Genomic DNA, 21,566 nt, shown 5'->3' on the forward strand with positions numbered 1-21,566 from the left:
ATGTAGCTGAAACTGCTGAATTTAGACTTCAAGTATATACCCTGTTGCGCTGTGTTAACGAGGGCCTATGCTGCTGAAATGGTCCCACACAGATCTACTCAGGGGTGAAAGGCATTCAAAGTATATATACCCTTTATGCCTGTACCTAGGCAAAAGAGCTGTTTCTGTCCTGAGTGCCAGGCTTAGGGGAGCCGGCAGATTATTTTTTCCCTGTTTGTTAATTTGTTCTCTCTCCAGGGCCAGGAGAATGGCTCAGCGTGAGTGCAGGGTCTTTCTACTGGCCCAGGGGATGCAGCCGGCTGGGACCCAGTGCAGAGCAGAACGGAAGCAGGTATGTGGGTGAGACGTTTTTCCCACAGGGATATTTTTCATCGCAGTAGGTTAAACGCAAGTACTTACTGTTTGCCGATTATGGGTCTGTTCTCGCTTGTTCTGGACGGTTGAGCAGGCTCTCCACCGTTTGGCCTCCTCCAATGTGGAAAATGTGTCCCGAACACCTGTGTTTGGCTCACCCGCTCACAACAGCAGCAGAATCGGCCTGCAGAGTGCTGGTTCCCACCGGGTCAGGTCTGGCAGCACCTCACTACTTCTGAACTGTTTCTCGTTCCCCCTGCCACTCAGTCCTATTCCTCAACTTTGCCTTTGATGTTGAGGGCTCCTCGCTTGTCATATATAATTGATTCACTTGTTTTTTTGGGTCTTTGTTGTAAGAGGGAACACAGGAAGTGTCTGACTACTCCGCTATCTTGGCCCCACCTCCTAGCCTTCAATCATTTGAGCATACAGTATATTCCAGGCACTTTCGCTAGCTGGAGATATAGACATGAGTAATGACGTAGTATTTGCCTTCTGGAAGCTGACAGACTTATGTGTCAGATTTACGCCGTCATTAAGTTCCTGAAAAGCAATTCATAGTTAAAAAAATATTTAAAATTCAATTTTGAACATAGTTTTATGTTCCCTTAAGTCACAAAAAATCATTCTTGTCTTTTTTGATGTATTGTGTTAATTTGAATATTAAACAACAGTGGAAGAGTTGAATACTTAAACTTGTTTATTTAAAAAATAAAACACTAAGAGCATCCAGTCTAACCACAAATAGAAAAATCATCAGCCTGTACCTATTATCTATTATATCTTCCATCTTACCCTTAATAGACTATTCTTACATAAGAAGGCTCTGTCATACATGCATAGTGACATTTATGATTTTGAACTTTTTATTTTGGTGGCATGGCCATGTCAATTTGTCTTCAATAAAATGAAGACCATTTGAGTGGGTTTCTTTGTTGTTCTTCTCAGCTGTTACCTAAATTTAAAAAAAATTATTTATGTATATGGCTTAAAGAATCAAATAGTTTGAAAATGCCTGTGTAAAATTATAGTGGCAGTAATAATAGTAGCATCAGGGCCTGTCTAACTTCATGGGGGTATAAAGACCAGGATAGCCCAAAGCCGATTCCCACTTAATTTGCAGAGTGTATTGAGCAATCCGTGCAAGGTGCATGCCAATCACAAGGCAGCCTAATCCTAAAACCAGACAAAAAGTATCAAACCACAAGTTGTTTACAGTTTATCCAGAAAATGTCAATCAACCTGGACAAAAGTAACAAACTCTCTGCTGTAGAAAAGGAAGGCAAAGATAACTCCTCAGGGCTTAGGGGGAAAAGCTCTCAAACTCGTTTTCTAAAGGACCAAGGCAAAAGGCCAGATAAAGGAACCATTTCACCATAGTCCACCCTCTGGCCTTTCTGCCATGGGTTCTTTTACATACATTTTACCAGTCCAAATCAGTCATTAATAGGCCATCAGTGGAGCAAAAAGTCTCAGGTTAGGTCACCCAGGTGCCAGTCACTCAGGTCTGCTGCAGGTGTCAGTCTGGTCTGGTCAGGTTTTCCAAAAGGTTGTTTTGGCTTCACCCTTTCTGGCCTCTGATAAAATTTAACAGAGAGAATATTGTTCCTTTGTTCTGACCCTCCCTTTAAGGGACATAAGGTTTGGCCACTGTACCCCAGTCCAGCAGTGCCTACCCCTTAGTCCACTCTTTCAGTTACAACTTCTACAATTACAGTTTTTATGATCACAAGTAGCCCTGTTAACAACTGACAGTCACAGCTGGGTTGGATCAGCATCTTCCTCCATCCTCTCTTCCCCAGGCCCATCAGGAACAGAGCAATCTTTTCAGTGGGGATCTTCCTTTGTTCCCCTCATATTGAGTATAAACTCATGAACCGCGTGTAAGCCCCCACTTCATGATTTTATTTTCCCCCATTTTGGATAACCAGTTTTTTAATTGCTCCCGTAGCAAACCAGTACTCTGAGGAGACAAGCGTGTTCCTTGATCTGAAGAATCTTCTGTTCTGATTAGAGCTTTGAGCATCTGCATATATAAGCAAAGTCCAGTCCAGAACAGGCCATCAAATTGCACTAACCTATGCCAGCTGATGGTGTCAGACATCTCTTTCTCTCTCTACCCCTTTACCTGGGGCCAGGTCATCTTCATCCCCATTCAGTCAGGGCCAGCTTATCTCTCGCCATCCAAGCTAGGTCAGTGGGTACTAGCCACCAGCTTGGGAGTCCATGAAGCTCCCTGTACTTGAGAGCAACCAGCCGCTTCTCTCTCTTTCTCATGTCCAAACTCAGCCCGTCTCTGTATTTTTGCATTTCCCTACTTCTACTCTCTAGTGGACCCAGGTGTTTACCTGAAGCAAGCATATCAAGCTATCTACTCGCTGGCTTCCATCAGCCTCCATTCCTGGAAGGGGGTTCTTCTGATGGGTACTGATATGTTCTGCTGAGCACACCCTTCAGATTCCTTAGGGCTGTGCCCCACGTGAACATCCTTTTATTGTTCATTCACCAAGCAGCTCTTTGGTCATTTGAGCCTTCAGTCTTCATCAAATGCAAATCTCCTGATATCACAGGCTTTTGGCATAAGCTCCCTTTAGGTTATCCTATCCAGAATTGCCTGAAGAGCAGTTACATGCTCTGCATTTTTTTATCCTACCCAACGTTCAGGTCTGTTTTATAATACCAGGTGGAGAAAACATTCCTTCAGTCAGACAGATGTGGTGCAGTCACATAAACATACAACCTTTTTAAACCTTCCAGTTTCATCTTCTGTTCACCACCCTCTGACTGTTCTTATCCATTTGTAAGCATTTGGCCTTAGGTCTCTGGCTGGGTTGAGACAGAAGACTCTGGCACCCTGTCAGTCATCTTGCATAGCCTACTGGACCTTCACCCCAAGCCACTCCAGATGCAGCTTTCCTATCTACTCCTGCAGCATAACATCTCTTACTTTCCTTTTAGCCATTGCAGATAGCAGCAACCAATATAACCATCCAGGAATCAAAAGGTTCTCATCCCATGCCTGTTTATCCTTTCTCCTCTAAAACCTCATTCTTCTGTGAGTTAGGAACCATTGCAACAAATCCCATTCCTGACATCAACTATAAAATTCTAGTGGTAGTAATAGCAATAGTAAGAAGGTAACTAAAAGCTCATTGAAGAAACAAGAAACCTCATCTACCTTGACACCAGAAGAACTGAATGGTACCTGGCTACCATTGACCATTTTGACTGGGGTCACAATATTTGGTCCTGGATAGAATGGGAGAAAAATAATGGAGCAGAGCTCAAATTCCTCTTCAAAAAAAAAAAAAAAAAGGCCAGACAAACTGGAACAATAAAGAACAGAGGACTCCCTGAGATATCACCCTGAGACGCTCTTTAAACCTAGAACTGAGCCCATCCCGAGATCACCTTGTAACAAAGTAGTAGAGTGGCACACAGAATAAAAGATATTACCCGTAAGATCAGTGCACTGGTTAAAACCGTCAGTATGAGACAATTACTCAAAAGCAAAGGTGAAAAGATGAGGGGCAGGGAAACGAGAGTACTGCAAAGGGAACAACCAGGACACAATTAAAGAAAATGTTGACACATTGTGATAAATGTAACTAATGTCACTGAACGATTTGTGTGGTGGGAATTGTCAAATAGGAGCCTAACTTGCTGTGTAAACTTTCACCAAAAACTCAATTTTTTTTTTTTTAATTATTAAAAAACAAAATAAAATACATCCATCATCACAGAAAGTGATCACATTATTACGATTTTACGGAAGCTTTATTTTCTTAACTTTAATCAGTAAAAAAATAAGAACGTAATACATATTTGTTGTTGTATGCGGTTGAATTGATTCCAACTCACAGCAGCTGCCCCACAGGGTTTCCTAGGCGGTAATCTTTACGGGAGCTAATCACCAAGTCTTTTCTCCTGCAGAGTGGCTGGTGGGTTCAAATTGCTGACCTCTTGGTTAGCAGTCAAGTGCTTATCCATTGTGCCACCTCATATTTATTATTTAAAAATACATCAGTCCAACATGTAAAAAGCAGAAAATGAATATTCCTGGCAATGCTCCCCCAAGAGGTAGTGACACGGTGCTATAAAATAGTTTTGAAATATTCAAGATTAGCTAATACTCACATCTTACTGTTCGTATCAGTCTTGAGTATCAGATTCCTTCTATCATCTCAGTGTCCAAAAGTCCCTAGAATGTATTATTTTTTTTTTTAGGATTTTTTTTAGAATTTGAAATATAGGAAATACAATCATTGAAATAGTATTCCTATTCCTCATTAATATTCTTCTGGGTTAGTTTCAGTGTTAATTTCTTAAAACATAGATAATCAAACATGTTTCTTCTCTGCCGAAGATTATTTGAATGGGTCATTGTAGCCTACAAGATACAGAGTCTAGACTTTTTAGTATGACATATGAGGCCCTTCAAATCTGCCTCTGAGTTGCCTTTTGTACCTGGTTTCCCAGCACCTACCTTAATATGGCCTGTACTCAAAACTGTCTTATTTTGCTTTTAGTTAATATATAGTAAAGTTGTCTTTTTCTTACATGATTCTGAGAATTGTAACCACTGCTGCAATCAGGATATAGAGCAGTTCCATCACTCCAAAAAAACTTCATCATACTACCCGTGTCTAGTTACATTCTCCCCCAACCCTTACTCCCTGGCAACCAAATCTGTTCTGATTGTTCTGTGGGGTTTTTTTGGTAGCACCGTATACATGGAGGCACACACAGTATATAACCTTTTGAACTGGCTTTTTTTACTCAGCATAATGCCTGTAAGATTCACCAGCAACTTGTTGCGTGTGTCAGTAGTTCATCAAGTGGATTAATTTTATTTCGAAAAGTAACAATGGATTCTTAAGCTTTAACTGATTCCCAAATTATAACAACCCTACCACTTCCTAGAAGAGACTGTTTGGTTCCTTTATAGCGTCTTGTTCCCCATACCTCCCTTGATAGAAGTCCTATCCATTATTTTGAGGCTTTCAGCTTAAGTTTCTTCTCCATAAAATGAAGTCCTTCTGGAATGAGTGATTGGGTCCCAACTCCTGCCATTAATTTGAGAAGCACCTCTCTACTGATTCTGATGTACAGCCACTGTGGTGGCTCATAGTTAGAGTGTGGCAAAGTCTGAGGACATCCTTAAACCTGGCCTATTTGCAGAAAACAGCAAATGCTGGTGAGGTTGTGGAAAGATTGGAACTCATACACTGCTGGTGGGTGGGATTGTAAAATGGGGCAACCACTAGGGAAAACAGTGTGGCGTGTCCTCAGAAAGCTAGAAATAGAAATACCTTATCCAGCAATCCCACTCCTAAGTATATGCCCTAGAGATACAAGAGCAGTGACATGAATAGATATATTCAGACCCATATTCATTGCAGCATTATTCACAGTAGTAAAAAGATGGAAACAACTTAAGTGCCCATCAATGGATGAATGGATAAACAAATTGTGTTACACACATACAATGGAATAGTGCCCACCCAGTACCTAGTGCCCTCAAGTCGATTCTGAACTACACAACTCTAAATAATAATGAGGAGTCCACGAAATATAACATGGATGAATCTGAAAGACATTATGATAGTGAAATAAGTCAATCACAGAAGGACAAATATTGTATAGTCTCACTTTTATAAAAGGAGCCTGGTAGTGCAGTGATAAAAGCACTCTGCTGGTAACCAAAACGTCAGCGGTTCAAACCCACTAACCACTCCATGGGAGAAAGATGTAGCAGTCTGCTTCATAAAGATTACAGCCTTGGAAACCCTGTGAGGCAGTTCTGCTCAGGCCCATAGGGTCACTATGAGTCAGAATCGACTCGACTGTACAGGTAATAAAATAAACTATCACCCATGAGTGATGCATTTCCTTTAAGTCAACTGTATGAGACCAAATGGTTAACATTTCCCGAAAAGCAAAAATGAGAAGGCAAGGAGGGGCAGGGAAGCTGGATCAGGGGAAGCAGAACAGACAGAATGGAAATAATGAGAGTGCTGACACTTTGTGAAAATTATAGCCAATGTCACAGAGCAACGTCTATAAGAATTGTTAAATGAGGACCTAATTTGCTGTGTAAACTTTCACCTAAAACACAATAAAATATGTAAATTTTTTTAATTGCCCTAGAGTTGACTGTTTCCCGACAACCCCGTGTGTATCAGAGTAGGACTGCTCCACAGAGTTTTCAGTGGCTGATTTTTCAAAAGTAGATCACCAGGCCTTTCTTCCTGGGCACCTCTGGGTAGACTCAAACCTCTAACCTTATGGTTAGCACCCAAACGTGTTAACCATTTGCACCACCCAGCGACTCCTTTAGATTCCCAAAATCATAGGAAAAAAAAGACTGAGTTTCACAGTGCTTTTTAAAAAGAACAAGCTAAGAAAACCCTGATCCCAAACCTCTTAAGATGGTGTGCCAGTACCTCCGCCCATGTAGGCACACAGAACAATAGATGTCCTACACTTTGACTTACAAATAGACACAAACATCCTGTATAAAACACTAGCAAACTTAACCTAGCCGTGTATAACATTTTAAAGTAGGGTCTATTTCAGGAATGCTTATGCTTTTAACCTGTTACTAAAAATCACATTTCAACTAGTCCCTGAGGCCACCTTGTAGCTGAATAATAAATTCACTCAAAAATAATGAATATCACCCCTGAGTACTGTGCCCCTTTAAAAATGATCACCTATATGAAACCAAACGTCAACAATTACCTTAAAACAAACATGAGAATGGAAGGGGGCAGGGAAACTAGATTAATGGGAACAGAACAACCAGAACCAAATAAGGAAAATGTTCATGCATTATGAGAAATGGAACCAATGGCACCGAACAATTTGTGTAGAAATTGTTGAATGGGAACCTAAACTGCTGTGTAAACTTTCATCAAAAATACAATAAAATAAGTATTTTAAAAAAAAAAAAAAACACTGGCCTATTTGGGTATCTGCTTTTCTTTTATGTGCTATAACAGGTTAGGCTTATATACCTGGTGTATTTATTATTTCCTGTCTTCCTATCTGTTTTGTCATTTCCTACCTTTTTTTTTTTAGTCTTTGCTAATTTAATATATGTCGTTTTAACATTCTATGTGTTGTGTCTTCTGCATTGCTTAGCCCATTAATGTCATTTATCAATACTTACTGAATCAGTTATTATAGTCTTTGTAAAAGAAATTCATGTTTCTTCCTATATTTGAAAACATTATTTTATTACGAAAATGAATTAAACATGTCAGTGGTATGAGAAAACAGTGGGAAGGAAGTTATAAAATAATTTTTTTTCCCCCAGTGGCTTATCTTTACATTATGAAGAAATAACTAAAGGACCAAATTGTTTAATTCGAGGTGTTACAGCTCAGGGCCCTGTAAGCTCTTGTCAAGGCAAGGTAAGCATTGTTCATAAAGGTAGTACTTATTAAGTATTTATTTCCTATACAGTAAAAATGAAATTGGAGATTTAAAATTGAATGGCATGGTTTTGCAACACAATGACAGTAATGTTGGGTTCTGGGGAGTAAGCAGGACCATGGCACCTAACTTACCTGTTACATCGGTAAGAAAAATCAGCACACGTCACTACTGTTGTATGGTAAACATTTATGAGTTAAATATTTCTCAAATATTTTCATCTTCATTCCACTGTTTGCACATTTGAAGCCGTTTCTTCAGCATAGTCATCCAGTACTTGGTTGTTTCTTTTTTCTTCCTGAGTTTTTCCATCCCCCCCTTTTTTTTTTCTCTTTATGAACAAAAAGGGTAACTACAAGCATGAGATATGTTAACTCACTTCTGTGAACATTTGGCATTTCTTTATCCAAAGGGAGGTGTTTGGGGAGAGATAGGGTTAGAAAATTTGAAGACATAAATTTCAGTAAGATAATTTTTTAGTTAGGTACAAGAGAGAGTTTTTCAATTAGACATATAAAGCAGTATATTTATATGAAGTCCCTGGGTGGGCAGACAGTTAATGCACTTGGCTGCCAACCTTTAATAATAAACTAAGTAGTATGTTACTTTTTAAAAATCCCTATATCGTTACTTTCAATATATATTTAAACATTTTCCCCATCAGTATGTTTAAAATAGAGCGTGTGGTTTCCCGTAAGTACTGTGCCCTGCTTAGTCAGTCACGTCAAGTTGAAGACTGAGTTCTGTACATCTTTCTGAATTCAGATTTTTCTGGAAAAAGAACTTGAAATTTGTAGATTTGACTTTAGTAAGATAAACTTAATAAAAAGATTTCTAGATTTTCATAAACTTTTTGTTTTGAAATAATTTTAGATTTAGAAAAGAGTTGCGAAGAGAGTGCCCATACACTCTACCTAGCTGCTTCTGTTAACATCTTACATAAGCACCGTACACTTAATCCAAACTAAGAAATTAACAGTAATATGATATTCTTGGAGCTCTGGTGGTGCGGTGGTTAAGCATTTGGCTGCTCACCAAGAGGTTTGCAGTTCAAACCCACCTTGGAAACTCTATGGGGCAGTTCTACTCTGTACTGTAGGATTACTATGAGTTGGAATCGACTCAGTGGCAATGGGTTTGGTTTTTGGTTTATAATACTATTAGCTAAACTATACGGACTTAGTTCTCCAGTTTTTCCACTAGTGTTTTTCTGTTCCAGAATTTTTAGATTTCTTGTTTTCTTTTTTCCCACTTTTTTTTTTTTTTACATTTTATATAATGCCTATCCTGAGTCTTATAATTATTCAGAGGTTATCCTTTTTGAATTTGAAGAGACTGTTATCTCTACGGAAACAATATAAATTCATTTTTTCCCCCTACATCTCTTATATACATATGTGTGGTGATTTCAATGAATATAAATTGCTGAGTAGATTTCTATAATGGCATGAAAATACAAAGTAAATTGGAATTGAGGTGATAAACTATTTAGGACTTGGGTTTAATTTTTAAAATTTCTTTTCAACAGAATTTTAATCTGAAGGTTATTCTGCCAAGTTTAAAAGAAGACTCACAGATTTTGAAAATTAGATTACTACCTGGTAATATCATATTAAGAAATACTTACCTTTTAAGTAATATTCTTATGGTAAAATATAGTGACACTTAAAAAGGTGGTGTTTTTTGCTTTGGTATGGGTTTGGGTATAAGTATTGAGATTACATTTGACTGTCAAACATAGCACTGACAGAAATGACCACTTAAAAAGAAAAATGTGAATATTGAAAATGCATTGAGGAGCTGTTCTTGGGGATATACTTCCTAGTTTTGTGTTAGAACTGGGTCTGTCCTTTATCTTTTGTTGATAGAATTATTTCCTATTTTAAGAAGATAAGTTTCTAATGCCATTTATATTTGATAATGACTTATAAACCAGTATCAACTTGCAAATGAAGTTGTGTTAAAATTAGACAGGATATTTGAATCTAAGCTCTGACACTTAGGAGCTAGACAAACCTGTTTTGTGCCTAATTTTCTCGTCTGTAAAATGAACTAATATCTACTCTCATAGGGATTGTGTGAGGATTAAATGAGTTAATACAGGCAGACTTCAGCTTTGCATAGCTTCATGGTAACTGAATTGAAGATGTAGTCCCAGTATGTGGGAGTTTTTGCTAACACGGTACCATGCAGTAAGTACTGCCTATACATGTAAAACACTTAGGACAGTGCTTGGCATGTAAGCTTTAGCTCTGATATTTTGAGATTTGATAGTTTGAGGTTTCCCTTAAGGTTGAATTGATAAAAAAGCAAAAGCTGGCGTACTGGTGGAACTATGAGAAGAAGTTAAAAAAAAAACACTTAATTCTGTTTTTATTTTAGGGATTACCTAAAAAGTATGGTTTTGAGTGGTAAAATTCTTGGTAACCGATAGTTGTGACTTGTTTCGGGAATGTGAAAGTGAAAATGGTAAAATAGGAAATAGCACTGTGTAGTGATAAAGGCCAAGCGATTTCAAATTATAAACCAGGATTTAAAGCTGTTGCTGCCACCTGCTAACTATGTGACCTGGGCAAGATACTTAATCTTTATGGATCCCAGTTTCTTCATCATAAAATAGGGATAAGAACAGTACTTTCTTCACTAAGATTATTGTGACAATTATTTGAAAATAGTACTTAATTAAAACTTAATATAGTTCCTGGCATATAGTTAATAATAAATAAAAACTAATATTATTATTATGAAGTGAAATAAATATTTCCAGTAACTGTTCTTTGTTAGTTTGTGGTATCAGTATTTGCCATAAATTGAGTTCTAAAATATCAGTGTTTATGGCAAAACTCAGGTCAGCTTACTGCAGAAGCATAAATCCTCTTTTATTAATCCTAGAGGAAATTTGGGCCCTAAGTTGCTAATGGAAACCCTGGTGGCACAGTGGGTAAGTGCTACAGCTGCTAACCAAAAGGTCGGCAGTTTGAATCCACCAGGCACTCCTTGGAAACTCTATGGGGCAGTTCTACTCTGTCCTGTAGGGTCGCTTGAGTTGGAATTGACTCAACAGCAATGGGTTTTTTGGCTTTAAGTTGCTTATGACTGCAAAGTAGTGGGCAATCTAACAGAAAAATTACCTGGATATGTGATTACATGCACTGATCTTTTAAATGCTGTCATCTAAAACAATTGTGTAGTTATGTGCCCAAGAAATCAGTTGCTGTGTAAAGTTAAAGATAGTAAATAAAAAATGTAGTTTAATAAACTTTAACTTTCTTCTTGAATACTTTTTTTTTTTCCAACATCGTTTCAAGGTTTTACATGTTTAGGGTTTTTCTAGCATGAGTTGTCACAATATTATAACTTACAGCATAAAACTAAACCTAGATATCAAACATACCATACAACTGAGACAATTCTGGTCATGTATAGAATCTATGAATTTTGGGGAAAGAAATGATTAAACATGGGCATTGCTTATTTTTTACCTTTCTTGTCATTATTTATATCATATAAATGTTAAAGTTTCTTTTCATATTTCAATAATTGACTCTTTTGACACATGAAATCTGTATTTAATTATATAATTTCCTGTTAGGTCCTCCTCGTCGATTGAAAGTGAAACCTGACTCTGAAATTTTAGTTATAGAAAATGGAACAGCTTTCCCGTTTCAGGTGGAAGTTTTGGATGAATCAGACAATGTAACAGCACAACCAAAACTGATAGTTCATTGTAAGGTAAGCTATTATAAGCTAAAAATACGTAGATTTTGTTTTGAGTCTCATGTTAGTAAATGGCAATGACTACATCTTTTAGGTAATTTCTAGTAGGCTTTACATAGTCTTGAATAGTTTTTGTATGGGAAAATTTCATTACCAAGTCTTCACTATCACTGAGCCAATAGAGATACCACTTACATCCAGTTTCATAACGAAGTTTATGGATGGAAGTTTCCTCCCTCCTTCCCCGACTCCAGCCCTCTCATTTCAGATCAAATGTTTCATTTATGAGGAGTATGATAGTAATATCCTTCAGGATTGGGGAGGAATAAAAGGTGGATTAAAGACCACGAAAAAGAAAGGAAAACCCAAATAGATAAGTAAAAAGAATAGTGTTTGAGGAAGTTGGTGTTTCTTCCAAAACATAAATTTTCCTTAGCATTGTAGAAAATTGCTCTTTTCATTCAGAAATTGCCTAGAATTTTGGTGTGTTCTATTAAGAATTTGCCAATTTGTAGCCAGAAATAATAGCTGCAGTGAATTATTTGAAATTTTGAATAACATTCATTGAGTAATCAGTTATGTTTGACTACGGTCTTAAATTGTTTATATTCTTCTAATAGTTTTCCGGTGCTCCAAACCTTCCACTCTACGTTGTGGATTGCAGTAGTTCTGGGACTAGTATTTTAACTGGACCTGCAATTCAAGTTCAAAATATTAAAAAAGACCAGACACTTAAAGCAAGAATTGAAATACCTGTAAGTTATATTATTAATCATATTCAGTGTTCATATAAATATTCTTTAGCAGCTTTATAATATTTTATGTAAAGTTGTTTGACTTTTAAAAATGAAGTATTTGAGTTTCTTTTAGCCAAAGGGAAGAAAAGAAGGCAACATGAAATTGTACACTGAATAACTTTAACTTTTTGTATCAAATATTAATAACTTTTCTTGGTCAAGCGTTTTATGATAACTAGGAGCCCTGGTGGCGCAGTGGTTAAAATACTTGGCTGCTAACTGAAAGGTCAGCAGTTTGAATTCACCAGCTGTTTGAAGGGAGGGAGTTGTGGCAGCCTGCTTCCACAAAGATTATAGCTTTGGAAGCCCTATGGGGCAGCACTACTCTGTCCTATAGGGTTGCTGTCTGTCAGATTTGACTCAATGGCAGTGGGTTTATAGCTATTCATTTACGTCTTTCTAAGATCATTTTTTCTTAGAGTGTATCATATAAGTATCAGTTTTACTTTATACTTTTGCTTTTTGTAGTTTATATTTATTTCCAGAATGTTTGGTAAATATTCGCACCACTGAAGGATATATACACGTTTAAGTATGTAATTTTTTATAAATACACACTTTTTATTAGTAATTTCACAAAAAGGGATTTCTATGTAATGTGCTTTTTATTGGAGATACTTTTTTATTGGAAATGCATCGTAGCTGCTGCTGAGGCCAACATGGGTGCTATAAACACCTCCTTCCCAAGGTTGCTGAATGGGATAATAGATAACTCAAACAAGTAAAATACTTAAATGTGATTTCTTAAAAATTGATATGGTAGAAAATGAATAACCGAATCAGTTGATTAACTTATACACTTGTACTAATTATTCATCAATTAGTAACATATTTTGAACCGAAAGAGAATAAAAGATGACTTTTATTTTTTTAATTAGAATGAGATGACTCTTGGCTTTATTCCAATTCTTTTGGAGCTGATTATATTTGATAACTTTCAAATATTTGTTAAACATTTCCTTTATACAGTAATGGGGTGACATATTTTTGAGGATAGAATCTTGCAAAAAATCAGGAAACATTAGGAATTATGTAAATACTACAGAGCGGCAACACTCAAAGACCAAAAATCCAGTTCACTTAAGACAGTGACCAGGATGTATCCTATAATATGCAGTTACAAACCTTATCCCGAAGGCAGTCAGTCTTGAGTTTAAGGAGTCAAGCAAATAAGATATGCTTGTAATAGATCACAGAGTGTTGGCCTAACAGTCCGTGAGGTAGGAATTTAAAATGTATCACCAGTCATGTGGATGGGCTTTAAAAAGGAATGGCTGCAACTAGATGAGGAAGGGGTAAAGATGTCAAGGTATTTTAGGGTTCTTTTTTGTGTCCTCTGGAATGCACTTTAGTGAGATTGTGACACAATGGTGTAATATTTTAATTTTGTATGCATAGAATCAACTTATGTAGCATAATCCAGCTCTTAAGTCTGTGGGACACTCACATGCCAGTACGTTATAAATATGCTAGTACACTGATCTGCTCAGCTTTCAGGAGATCTAGAGCCCTTTTCTGGCCACTTTGTCCCCTTACCCCAATGTGTTATAAAGTGAGAGAGCATGTTAGCTAACCTTGGTTAACCTAATGTCATTACATAATATATTGTATGGCAAGCGTTTGTGTCTAATTTTATCAAAAGTTCTTAATTTCTTACATCTTTATTCTTACCAATAAATGCTAGTCACTGACCCTAATGTGGTTAAAATTTCACAAGTTTGTAAAACTTCTAAATAAATTCACAAATAAGGGAAAGGAAGTCCTTTGAAATCGAAATGTGCTGGGTTTTGGTTTTAAAAATGGGGCCACTATCATTATTTATGACCTCTGTTGGGATAAAATATGGAATTATTAATAGTACAATGTCCTTTTAATTATCAAACCTGTGAGTATAACATTCTATAAGGTGGGCTTGTGTAAGATGAAACTAAAATTTGTGAACAATCTAAAGGATTCACCATTAAAGCCAAAAAATATGTTTTCAGTATAACTGTCACTCAGTGTGTTGTGTTTCCCCTCTTCCTAGAGTTGTAAAGATGTGGCTGCTGTTGAGAAGACTATTAAGTTGCTTCCCAGTAGCCATGTTGCAAGACTGCAGATATTCAGTGTGGAAGGACAAAAGGCAATCCAGATCAAACATCAAGATGAGGTTAATTGGATAGCAGGCGATGTTATGCATAATCTGATTTTCCAAATGTATGATGAAGGAGAAAGAGAAATTGACATAACATCAGCTCTAGCAGAAAAAATTAAAGTAAGTATCTCAAACAGATTGTTTTTTTTTGTTTTATTCTTGAAGGACTCTGAACAAGAAGTTTTATAAAGTAGCATCTAAGAGGTAGCTTACTGCAACGTAATAATACTACTATTTAAAATTCTGAGCTAAGTAAGATTTTTTTTTCATAGACCTAATTGAAACGTGGATAATTCATATGCGGCAAACTCGTACTTAGGGAAATAATTTTGACATTTAAACAAAATTCCAGTTTTGGGCATTTTGTTTAGTTTTGCACTTCTGGACCAACCTTTTCCATAATCACAATCAAGATCACCACCATACCAAAACAATATATTTGTTGCTGTTCTGAAGGCACTAAGCAAAAATTCTGTTAAAGGCAAACAGTGAAAAAATATTGTTAACTACAGAGCCTCTATTTGGCCATTTGAACATGACCAAATATACCGTCTTAAATATCGTCTTAAAGCTTGATCTTTAGGAAAGCAGTTTTGTAGTTCCTCAGGAGTCTCAGGTGGGCCCCCTCAGCCTTCTGCCACCTGAATGCACATGATCGTGATAGGGTAAACCTGCGTGTTGAAACTTACCATCTCACCTACCAGGGAACCACATCAAAACTGGCAGGAAGTTTCTTACACACCAAGTAGGCAGCTCTGCTCCATAGCACTCCTTTTATAACTGATTGAAAGAACAGTGAACTATCTATGCTTGCTTCTTTCAAAATACAGTCAATTCTACTATACTGTGACATGCATTCTTAAAAATCACTGTACTTTGCAAAACCGTGCAATAAAAATCACAGGGCTTATGGGGAAAGTGGAAATGAAAGGCACAACACGCAAACTTTGTCAGTGACCCATTAAAAAGAAGTTGTGTGCCATCGATTCAATTCTAACTGATAGTGACCCTATAGGATAGAGTACAACTGTCCTTTCGGGTTTCCTAGGCTGAAATCGTTACTGGAGGAGATTGCCAGGGCTTCTCCTGCAGAGTGGGTTTGAACCACTGACCTTTTGGTTAGCAGCCAAGTGCTTAACCATTGTGCCACCAGGGCTCCTTCACTAAAAAAGACAGGAGCCTGATAAAGCAGTAGCAAAAATGGTAACAGGTGTTAAATGGTTCAGAAGTATATAAGTACTATAAAAAAATATGACAGTTTACTTTGTGTGTAGCATAGGTGCTGGAAGAGTTGCAGTTTGTGAGCTATTGTGACTGGAAGGAGGGTATTTGAAATTGGATAGAAAATTGTGTGGCTCACAACACGGTGAACTGAGGTAGTTGGTAGGTGTATAAGTTGTCATTTTGTGTGTTCATACAAGGCTTGGTGCAGCTGGGTTTAGTTTCCTGCATTTACCTAGTGTTTTCATGGGTGAAATTGTGAATAAGCAAATGTGAAATTTGCTTTATACTCAGATTGTTTTCCTAATACATTCATCACATTGGAACAAATTTATTTTTTCAAAACAAGCCTTATACTAGAATTGACCACTTTTTTCTGACACCTGACTAAATGGCAATGGGTTTAGTTTTGGTTTTTTAGAGAGAAAACTACTCGGATCTTGAGTGTCAGGAAATAATTTTCCAAAAATCCAGGTTTATTTAAGACAGTTGGAGATAAACATCCCCTCATCTCTGTAAAGCCAACACTAGTGGTCCCAATTAACTAAATTTTTGGACAGTTGCCATCGTGGAACATGATGTAGGAATTATTCTTTTATACTGTTACTTTCTATACCCATCTTGAGTTTCAAAGTATAAAATATGATATTTAAGAAGCATTTTCAGCAGGGGTTCAATTGACCTGTTTTTAAAAATCTTATTTGGAATAACCCTTGCTCCAGCCAGTTTACACGCACACACACATACGAATTAGGAAAAGGAAGATTGAGAAACTATCCTGATCCTGTTTGGAGGTGAGGTAAGCCATTTTTACCTGTATCAGTAGATTTGAAGCTGAGTGGTTTAAAAGTGGTGCCACGTGACTTCTGAACTGCTTTTTGCTTTCTTACAGTAATGCTGCTTAGGAACCTTAGCACCTCCTAATTTGTTATCAGAGTTAGGAAGAAACCCTGGAGAGCCCCTCATTGTACATGAGCTTTTCTTTTGTCGTTCTCTAAGCTTGTGGTCTGCATTTGACATTATTTTACCTCATATTTAGTAGCTATGTGTTTCCTGAATACCAGATATTTTAAAACATGCACCTCTTCATTAACGGTAAAAGATACTGAACACGACTCTTTTATTAAATGTACAGCCTTTAAGTGGCATTGTGGTCTTTAGGGAAATAAGCCAGGATTGAGGAAAGTTAGCCTGAACTGGGCTGGGAATCCACTGAGAGGGTAGACCAGGGTGAGGGAAGAAGTCCTTCATCTTTTTCGGTATAACTCCTGCTCACTTCTGAACTTCCACTGTGGAAGAAGGTAATGATAAAGAACTGAAGACAATAAAGATGGTTTAAAAAGATTTAAAAAATAGCTAAGAAGGTTAGACCAGATTAAACTAAAAATCAGAATGTTCAAATATCAGTGATTTAAAAATCACAACTATGTCTTAAATAGAAAAGATTGAAAGTTTAAAAGTAGGATGTTGTTAGGTGCCATTGAGTTAGCGCTAACTCATAGCAACCCTGTGTACAGCAGAGTGAAACACCGCCCAGCCTTTCTCCATCCTCACGATTGTTGCTATGTTTGGGCCCATTGTTGCAGCCACTTGTCAGTCCATCTCATGGAGGGTCTTCCTCTTCTTTCACTGACCCTCTGCTTTACCAAGCATGGTGTCCTCCAGGGACTGGTCCCTCCTGATAACATGTCCAGAGTATGTGAGACAGAATCTCGCCATCCTCGTTTCTAAGGAGCATCCTGGCTGTACTTCTTCCAAGACAAATTTGGGGAATGACATCCAGGACACCATACATGAAGAAAGCAAAGGTCATAGGAAAGATCAAAATAGATGTCAGAAGAGATTCTGAAACTCGCTCTTGAACGTAGAGCAGCTAAAGTGAACAGAAGAAATGATAACGTAAAAGAGCTGAACAAAAGATTTCAAAGGGTGGCTCAAGGCGGAGTAAAGTATTATAATGAAATGTGCAAAGACCTGGAGTTAGAAGTCCAAAAGGGAAGAACACACTCAGCATTTCTCAAGCTGAAAGAACTAAAGAAAAAATTCAAGCCCCAAGTTGCAATATTGAAGCATTCTATGGGCAAAATATTGAAGAACACAGGAAGCATCAAAAGAAGATGGAAGGAATATACAGAGTCACTGAATCAAAAAGAACTGGTCAGTGTTCAACATTTCAGGAGGTAGTATATGATCAAGAACCGATGGTACTGAAGGAAGAAGTCCAAGCTGCACTGAAGGCGTTGACGAAAAACAAGTCTCCAGGAATTGATGGAATACCAATTGAGATGTTTCACCAAACGAATGCAACATTGGAAGTGCTCACTGTCTGTACCAAGAAGACAGCTACCTGGCCCACTCACTGGAAGAGATCTGTATTTGTATCCATTCCAAAGAAAGGTGATCCAGCAGATTGCAGAAATTATCTAACAGTATCACTAATATCACACACAAGTAAAATTTTGCTGAAGGTCATTCAGAAGCGGTTGCAGCAGTACATCAACAGGGAACTGCCAGAAATTCAAGCCAGACTCAGAAGAGGACATGGAACGAGGGATATCATTGCTAATGTCAGGTGGATCTTGGCTGACAGCAGAGAACGCCAGAAAGATGCTTACCTGTGTTTTATTGACTATGCAAAGACATTCATCTGTGTAGATCATAACAAATTACGGATAACATTGCAAAGAATGGAAATTCCAGAACACTTAGTTGTGAGCATGAGGAACTTGTACATAGATCAAGAGGCAGTCATTTGAAGAGAATGATGGGATACTGCATGGTTTAAAATCAGGAAAGGTGTGTGTTAAGGTTATCCTTTTCACTGTCCTTAGTCTATATGCTGAGCAAATGACCCAAGAAGAATGTGGCATCAGATTTGAAGGAAGACTCATTAACAACCTGCGATATGCAGATGACACAACCTTGCTTGCTGAAAGCAAAGAGGACTTGAAGCACTTACTGATGAAGATCAAAGACGTCTCAGCCTTCAGTATGAATTACACCGTAAGATAAAGAAAACAAAAATTCTAACAACTGAACTGATAAGCAACATCATAATAAATGGAGAAAAGTTTGAAACTGTCAAGGATTTCATTTTACTTGCGTCTGTGGTCAACACCCATGGAAGCAGCAGTCAGGAAGTCAAATGATGCATTGCCTTGGTCCGATCTGCTGTAAAAGACCTCTTTAAAGTGTTAAAAGCAAAGCTGTCACCTTGAGGACTAAGGTGTGCCTGACCCAAGCCATGGTATGTTAAATTGCCTCGTATGTGTGTAAAAGCTGGACAATGAATAAGGAAGACTGAGGAAGAATTGATGCTTTTGAATTATGGTGTTGGGAAAGAATATTGAATATACCATGGACTGCCAAAATAACAAATAAAAAAAGTAGGATAGAGTAGAAATATCAACTTTAAAAAATGGTCAAGTAACAAAATATGGAATGTAAGAGACGTAAAATAAAGATATAGCTAAAAGCATTCAGGAAGTGATTAAGACTAAAAAGTGGCCAGAAATGTAATTACATCAGTAGATGTAACTTTGGTTTTCTTACCCTGCTGGATAAGGGTTCTCCTAGATCTTATTTAGAGCCTCTACAAATAAGATTTCATTTTACTTGCATCCACAATCAACACCCATGGAAGCAGCAGTCAAGAAATCAAAAAACGCATTGCGTTGGGCGGATATGCTACAAAAGTCCTCTTAAAAGTGTTGAAAAGCAAAGTTGTCACCTTGAAGACTAAGAACGAACAAATCTGTTTTGGAAGAAGTACAACCAGATTGCTCCTTAGAAGCAAGGATGGTGAGACTGTGTCTTATGTACTTTGGACATGTAATCAGGAGGGACCAGTCCCTGGAAAAGGCCATCATGTTTGGTAAAACGGAAGGTCGGCGAAAAAGAGAAAGACCCACAATGAGGTAGATTGACACAGTGCCTGCAACAGCGTGCTCCAGCATAACAACAATTGTGAGGATGACACAGGACCAGGCAGCGTTTTGTTCTGTTGTACATAGGGTCACAATGAGTTGGAACTGACTCAATGGCACCTAACAACAACAGCAACAATGAATAAGATTCTTTTCAAAAAGCAGTGAAATGTTGCCTCCCAAGAATGATCATACGATCTGATCTGTAAGTTACTGTTAAAGTATCATGACCTCAGTGATCATCTTTTGCAAAGGTCTAGTTGAAGAAATGACTTAAGAATTTTTATTCTGTTGCATTGAAAGATATGGAATAAAAAGAGCAAAGACAAAGAAAGTGATCCTTTTTATCATAGTATTATATGAAGCACTGTCATTTCTTATGAAGGGACTTTTTTTCCTTGGGAATAGGGAAAATGGGCTACAATTCAGCTTAAGAGTCTACAGTAAGGTAAGTGACAGTAGGAGGGCGTTAGAGTAGGCTTTATGTTATCCCTAAATATGTTATTTCTCTCCTAGGTTAATTGGACTCCTGATATTAACAAAGAACACTTGCTTCAGGGTCTGCTTCCTGATGTACAAGTACCAACATCTGTAAAAGACATGCGCTATTGCCAGGTTTCATTCCAAGATGATCATGTGTCTTTGGAAAGTGCATTTACAGTAAGGTTTGTGGGCTTACTATATTTCTGGGTATTTTAAAATTAAGCATAAATCAACCAAAATACTTTTCTCTAATGCACACATATAAAAGTGGTTTTTAATGTAGAAATTATTGCAGTTTCTATGAAATATGGTAGGTGGAGTTTGGAATAAATCTTCACTGGAGATAGTGATTAATTCCTGTTATCGCTATAACCCTTGGCTTTATTGGCCCTCTAGTATCTGGGAGAACTAGAGCCTTCTTTAAAGGAAAGTCCTCCTCATACAACCAACAACAAAAACACCTGGAAAATGACAAAGACAAGAAAAGTACAAAAGATACAGTGTGATCAGTGAATGTGTTGTTCGAAACGAAAAATTTTTCATTGGTTAGTGGTGATTTTCAAAACTTAAGTCCGTACTGAACACGTAGAACCAATAGAAAAGGGGAAGATGTAACTGACTGTGACAAACCTATCTAACACCTTGGCCTATGAATTCCTTGGCTACCTCTTTCTAATAACCTCCTTCACTTTAATTCTTCCTACCTGTTGCCACACTATTTCCTAAATTTACATGTTTGTGGGAAGAATTTCAGGTGTACTACTCTGAACACAGCCAGGTCCCTTGATGAGCACTGTATTTTCTACTGACCCATCTGTTTTCTTTTTCAGTGTTCTCTAGTCATAATTTTTATTTAAACCCTCAGATATAGTATGACTTAACACTTCTGTAATTTTGTCGTATTTTCTATTATCTTTGCAAGTTTTCTTTTCCAGGCTTTTTCCAGATAAATACCTGTTCTGTATTGGAAGGGCATTATCATATTTAAGTTTTGAAAATCTTGTAATAAGCTACGTTTTAGCATAATGGTATTGCTTTAATTTTTTTTCGTACAGTTAATGGTATATGTAAATAAAGCCTTTTAATTTGTTAACCAATTTCAGACCACTTCCTGATGAACCTAAACATCTAAAATGTGAGTTAAAAGGAGGAAAAACAGTACAGATGGGCCAAGAACTTCAAGGAGAAATAGGTTAGTGTGCCCTGCTTTCTTTTGTTAAACAAAACACGTTCAGAATGCTCCTTTACATGGATGCTTTGGCATACATAATCTGAAGGGAAAGCTTTGGTTTAAAGTCCATTGTCTGAAAATATTGGAACGTTAAAACATCTTTGCTTATCCTGATAATCAGTTTGGCAAGAACAATTTGTTAAAAAAAAATTACTGTTGTTAGAAGTAATAGTAGTTAATACTAAAGGTGTAAAGTAAATATGTGTATCTGTATTATATTTTTATTATATTTAGAATATTATAAGAAGTCCCTGGGTGACACA

At 37.3% G+C, this 21,566-nt stretch overlaps 1 protein-coding gene across 2 annotated transcripts in view; it reads left to right on the top strand.

Moving 5' to 3' along the window:
• The window catches only part of SMCHD1 (structural maintenance of chromosomes flexible hinge domain containing 1), a 183,890-nt gene that overhangs the window by 104,192 nt on the left and 58,132 nt on the right, over positions 1 to 21,566 (top strand). For both annotated transcript variants that reach the window (XM_049901053.1, XM_049901054.1), the window contains 7 exons: positions 7,676 to 7,772; positions 9,323 to 9,395; positions 11,387 to 11,526; positions 12,132 to 12,266; positions 14,335 to 14,562; positions 20,106 to 20,254; positions 21,176 to 21,264. In XM_049901053.1, coding sequence (XP_049757010.1) covers positions 7,676 to 7,772; positions 9,323 to 9,395; positions 11,387 to 11,526; positions 12,132 to 12,266; positions 14,335 to 14,562; positions 20,106 to 20,254; positions 21,176 to 21,264 — 911 coding nt within the window. The remainder of the gene's footprint in view (positions 1 to 7,675; positions 7,773 to 9,322; positions 9,396 to 11,386; positions 11,527 to 12,131; positions 12,267 to 14,334; positions 14,563 to 20,105; positions 20,255 to 21,175; positions 21,265 to 21,566) is intronic.

Source organism: Elephas maximus, chromosome 11 (assembly GCF_024166365.1).
Source record: "Elephas maximus indicus isolate mEleMax1 chromosome 11, mEleMax1 primary haplotype, whole genome shotgun sequence".
NCBI classification, from domain to species: domain Eukaryota; kingdom Metazoa; phylum Chordata; class Mammalia; order Proboscidea; family Elephantidae; genus Elephas; species Elephas maximus.